At 34.0% G+C, this 6,283-nt stretch overlaps 1 protein-coding gene across 3 annotated transcripts in view; it reads right to left on the bottom strand.

Annotated features, from left to right (window-relative positions):
- Nucleotides 1-2,602: 2,602 nt before the first annotated feature.
- The window catches only part of LOC136840240 (uncharacterized), a 91,181-nt gene continuing 87,500 nt past the window's right edge, over nt 2,603-6,283 (bottom strand). For all 3 annotated transcript variants that reach the window (XM_067106846.1, XM_067106847.1, XM_067106848.1), the window contains one exon: nt 2,603-6,283. This exon is cut by the window's right edge and continues 517 nt beyond it. In XM_067106846.1, the coding sequence (XP_066962947.1) occupies nt 5,596-6,283 (688 nt within the window). In that variant the 3' untranslated portion in view covers nt 2,603-5,595.

Raw genomic sequence — 6,283 nt, 5'->3', positions numbered from 1 at the left:
GCTAATGACTTCTTCTTCTCTTGGCAAATCCATTCCTCTAACACCCATAATATATTGAAAGTAAAGTGAGAAGTTTGTACACTGTATGGATACACAATTCACACAGAAGTAGGCCCTGAAAAGACAAAATTAAGAGCCAACAAAAAAACTTTTAGGCTCCCAATCCCATCTATATTTCCTCTAGATAGATATAATCTTATGATAGTAAATGTCCATACAAGTTGTCCAAAAAAAAGTGTACTAAAATAGAAAATTACAAACTTGTACAAGAACTGGCATACTCTATTACTACCGCTAAGAGAAGCATTTAGACATAATTGGCAACAATTATGCTACAACAGATCTAAGAATTGTTAATTATGATGATGGTATAAATAACACAGCAATTATATCTATGTTAAAGCGAAAGAAAGAGGTAACTATGTATGCTCAAGAGTGCAGGGCATTTTGTGGTTACACTTGCATGGAGTGACATCTTTAAAAACCAAAACTCTACAATACCAACCCAAGAATTGAATTATTTATGAGTGTTTTTATATAATCAATGCTGTTAACTGCTGTTATCCTTAGAACCCTGAAACATATAATCAATGCTGTTAACTGCTGTTATCCTTAGAACCCTGAAACACATTCTATGTCAATTTCCAAAAACATCCTTCAATTTTAAATAAGAGTAAGACTGATAAAATGAAACTAAAATACAATTATATATGCATAAACCATAAGCTGTAAAAAAATAGTTCTCAAGGTTGACAAATGTATGGTAATCCTGCGGTTCATCACTGAAACCAATTTCTTAACAAAAAGATAAATCATTTCCTAAGAGGTAACACTTACATAGAGACTGACACTTACCTAGGATCTCATCCCCTTGTTATAAATTTCTTTTGGCTCCTAACTTTAAAAACTGGATGTACATAAAGATCCGGTGGCATTACAACAAATCAAAGTTCTAAAATTTCCATGCCTCTTGAATTTGTGATATAGCTTACATTTACTAGTAAAAATTATGGCTTCTGAATACTAATAGCAGGAAGAGACATTTATAACAACCTTATCCATGAACAGCTAAAGAGATTAAAACAACACTAGTGTATGTATGTTTCAGCATCTAACTACTGTGCCATATTTTACTGTATTTAAGGGGTGCGCCGACCACCAAATTTCAAGGAATTATTGAATTTAGGTATTAATAGTTTTCAACTGTTTTATGTCTAAATAAACATACCCTGAAGTGATGATGCTAAAAAAAATTTGTTCATCGCTTGTATGACACTGTGAATCACAAATTGTAAAAAAGACTTGTAAAAAAAGTATGAATAATTCAGGATAGGATCAAGTAAGTTTTGGAAATGTTACCGCTAAAAGAAATGTTTAGATTGGTTCATAGACAATTTTGTTCATCACTTGTATGGTACTGTGAACGAAAAATTGTAAAAAAACGAAGTGTCTATGAATGATTCTGGATAGGATCAAGTTTGAGTTATTCACTGTTTTGAAACAATACTATGGCTAAAAAAGTTTAGAATAGCTCATGGGCAATTTTGTTCATCATTTGTACAGCACTGTAAACGACAAACTTTAAAAAAGCATGTACAGTACAGTGAATCAATTGTGAGAAAAATTTCATCAAAAATAACTGTCACCCACTAAAATACCCCATTCTCTCTACAGGAAGTGTCAGAAAAAACAGGTTATAATGATACAGGGATAACTTGCTCTAGATGTCCAGATTCTCTCAGGATTTTTCAATGTCCAAAAATATTTTTCTTTTGCTATTTTCTCAAAACTTACTTTTTTCAAAGCTAAATGCTTATTCCTCCAAGAAGACTGAACCAAATTCAATGAAACTTTTCCAGAGTGTAGTACAGTATAACTATATATATTTTGAAAAGTGACATCATGATTTTGTTCAACTGCAAAACAAATGAACCTGAAGGTTGAATTTCTAAATTTCCCCATGAGAGAATTTTCATTATTAGTTGAGGAATAAGTGGTAAATTTTTTAAGCAAATCCCTTCAACCATAAGGTAGAAACAGTCATTTACTTTATAATAGTGGCTTATGGCGTCGACGCTCCCCTTAAGCCTAGCAATTAGAAAAGGCATCCCATATATGGCAGCCAAGATTGCAAGGAAGGAATGGCAGGCACAGCAAGCAATTTTAACTATTGCCAAGTTATAAATCCTAAAGATATCCACTGAATAGTACTGCATACATGTACTGAGATAACATCCCTTTCAAAACTACAAAAGCACATTCAGTCAAGACCATAAATACTTCAATGTGTAAGCTCCTAAATTTTCCAGTGATAGAAGGCCACTTGTTGCTATAACAGACTCTTTGCTGGAGCAATAAATATTAAACTTACAGTTGTAAATACCCGTAGTGAACATTAGTGGAAAAGACCTTCACACCATAGTCACACATGACTTTCACTTCATAGTTACTTTTATCTTTTTCTTTTATATATCTAACATAAATTATTTTCTTACTCCTGTACTTATTTTTCCATAATGAGCTACTTTCCCTGCTGGGGTTTTGGTAACATTCCATTTTTTCCCAAGGATTGCAGCTTGAATATGATAATAATAATATACAATAAAAATAATAATAATGTGTATTGGGCAGTACTGCACTAGTAAAATATGACCAAGGTTGAGACTGAATTTGAATTCTTATCCGATGTACAGCTGACAGTCAAGTATGATACTGTATATAAAAACAAGAGGGACTAGGTTAGGAGTCCTGCTGAATCCACAGCTACTCTAGAAACTATTGTTCATAGCGAAATGTAACATATTTCTTTGAAAAAAATGACATTATTTACTGTGTGCAACAGGTTTACAGTCTACCTTTACTTTCTTTTCCATTTTTGACTGCCAACTGTATTAATAGAACAAGGGCTAAAAATAAAAAATCTTCTACAAACATTAGCAGAGCACTAAATGATTTGCTCTCTAAAAGTTCTTTCTTCTTGTATTGTGAGCATTTAAAAATGTTCACCTTACAGAACTATTACCTTATCTCCTCTATGTTTCTCCATGTACTTTAAATTAAAATGAGAATAGATAAACTAATGACATGAGCTTACAAACCCAGTATTTATGAAAGTCTTGCATGATACCAACATCTACAATTTGGTTATGCCACTTTTAATATCTGAATTAACAAAACGATTTTACCGTAATACAGTCCGACCTCGAAAATCCGGCATTCCATGGTCTGGGAACTCACACAATCTGGGACTTTTTGAATCAGCCGCCATTAATTCTTGAGTGGCTACGCAGGCGGCATCACACATTTCACTTTTTTCATTTTTTTCAGATTTCAGAACTGAAGTTTACTCCGTAAATATAAAAGCACAGTTTATTTCCAACAAAAACATTCTGTGAAACTCAAGAATATACAGTACACAGAAGAACCATAAATTGCGTAGATACTCGTGTACCTTCTGATCATTAAAATTTCATCCATAAACATGGTTTCATCATATACAGTGTGTATTGTACAAGATGTATTTTCAATAGATTACACTATGCTAGGCTTTCTATGCTTGCCTTGGCTTCGGTAGATAACACTGATAATGCATATTATATCTGAGTTAGCTTTTAACTAATGAATATGCCTAGAAGCCACAGTTATATTACGTTAAATGTGAATCTTCTTACAATATATCAGGCTTACAAACACTATGATTCGTCTAAGAATTCATCACTATTTCATATAATTAGCAACCACTTACTACTACATGCAAGATACTGGCCTAAACAGCAGCAAGTACTGACATTAACAACTGAATCGAGAAACAGCCGTTTGCCGGAGTCAGTTACAGTAACTAACACGTTTATTAAAGGGTTAGTTGCGGTTGCAGACTTGTTAAAAATTTACTAATTTTAATGGTGACTTCCATACATAAGAATAAAATAAATCTTTATTCATCCTTCATTCAATGGAGATTAAAGTGTTTAAAAAAGGATGACACTAAATTTGTGGTTATAGCTGTGGCAGAAGAAAAATAATGCGCAGGCCACAAAACATTTTGGAAGGGGCAGAAGCAACATCTGATAGCAATGGCGAAATCACACCTTTACTTCATCTAATTTACTGCATTCATAAATAAAGTAAGCTGAATTTTTAACTGATTTGATAATTTACGTATAAAAAAATCTCCGAACTGCGTTTCATTTAGCAACTAAAGGCTGTGATGATGTTGGTAAAATGCAATCAGCTGATGATTTTGAGAATGTAAACATTAGCAGAATGCAAATGGCACACTTGCCATGTTCATTAACTATAATACGATATGAAAATAATGCATGAAATATAATTGCACACAGTATGTTACACAACAGCTTTACTAAAATTATCATTATCATCATTCTTAACACAATCATATATTTTGACTTCTGCAAACAGATATCTATTGGTGTAACAACCTAATCGGGCCAATAGATTCTCTCTCTCTCTCTCTCTCTCTCTCTCTCTCTCTCTCTCACTCACACACACACACACACACACAAACGTGCAGGTTTAAAAAAACAAAAACAGCAGATTTTTAGGTTTTGCAAAAAACAAAAACCATAAAATTATGAACTGCCAAAAAACAATGAAGGGTGGTAATCAGAATTTGACAGCATGCTTACAAAGAGCTTTAAGCTCCGACGTAGCGAAGGTGTAAGCATTTTCGGAAAGATGCTTATGGAGCAAGCCAGAATTTTGCTATGGAACTAAACCTAACGAATGACAGTGATTATTTATAAGCTTGTTCTACTTTAGATAACACAGCACACTATATGTGGAATGAGCTGGCAAGTCTGTTTACATAGGTTTCTTAGGAGGAATTTATAAAGTCCAGGATTTTCTATACTTGAGCAGCGGCCTGGTCCCAAGGGTGCTGGTTTTAAGAGGTCGGACTGTACCTTGGTCCTATTCTAGTGTTGCTTGCCTATAACTATCATCCCAGATTCCTTTTAGGCTCTTCCAAATTACATTTGAACCAATATCCAGGTTGTACATATTTTTCAAGTGCTCATTTCTTAACATTCCAAATAACTTTGTGAATAAAACTCTCAATACTGTACCTGAAGTTATGGTACGAAAAAGTAGTGGATAACATCTGACAATATGGTAATCTTAGGAATACGGATTTCAAAATATATTTTTAACAAATAGATATTAACAATACTTTTAATGATATTTATAGATAGATAAACTTAAAATCATACAGGAAAAGGAAATGTGAAAAGATTTATAAAAAATAAAGTTTAGCCCATAGGTCTCAATTTCAAGAAAAATTGCTTTATAAAACATTTGATGGTAAGTAAATAGGCCACACTGACAAAAATGTGCATTATATCCCCAAACCTGCAACGAATACATTGTTTGCTTCAATATAAAGGACATAACACTACAAATTAAACCAACTTTGTTTTTAACATCTAACTAGACTTTCAGCATTCATCTTTTGGGAGTTTGAAGTGTTGAATTAAAATGAAGGGTCTAACATGTGCTTTATCCTATATCAAAGAGACTAACCTTTTTTCTCTTTTTTTACATATGCACCAATGAAATTTATCCTCTGAGCACACCATCTCACAAAGTTGTTACAGTGTTGGATGCTGTAGTTGTACTTGAAACTACAATGTCTGAAGAGGAAGACATTCTAAAGGATGACTCAGCAGAGGTGCGAGAGCGTGGAGGTGACTTGTGAATGGGTGGAGTGAATGTGTCCTGACATGAAGACTTGGTAGTTGCATAATTTTGGTAAATAACAGAAGACTGAGAATAGTAAGGGGATATTTGATCATAAGAATTATTTAAATTGTGAGATACAATGTGTTGTGGGTGATCTGGATGATGGGATGAAGTGATTCTTGAGGACTGGGCATGATTAGCTGCTGTAACTGATACTAAAGGTAATTTATGACCTGAACAACTTCTGACAGTCTCAGATGGAGCATGGTGTGTGCTATAAGCTGGGTACATTACAACAGTGGAAACACTGATATCTCCAACCAGTTGTCTTGCCTGAGGCATATTAGCATTTCTATCTACTGCCACAGAATTCTGAGGTGAATCTGTACTGCTGACCTGACTTGGAGTTCTGTTACATTGTGATCCTGATGGAATTAATGATAAACGACCAGGAGAGTCCTGGGGAGATGTCACATTGCTTGTCTCACTTTCATAACTTAAGGAAGCGCTTACGAGAGATGAAGGAGTTGAAGGTGTGCCAGAATCATGGCTTTCTGCAGCCCAATCCCAAGCACTGCCAGAATGG

Source organism: Macrobrachium rosenbergii, chromosome 7, assembly GCF_040412425.1.
Source record: "Macrobrachium rosenbergii isolate ZJJX-2024 chromosome 7, ASM4041242v1, whole genome shotgun sequence".
Lineage (NCBI taxonomy): Eukaryota > Metazoa > Arthropoda > Malacostraca > Decapoda > Palaemonidae > Macrobrachium > Macrobrachium rosenbergii.
The sequence above is the reverse complement of the archived record's forward strand: the minus strand, read 5'-3'. Positions and strand labels throughout refer to the sequence as shown.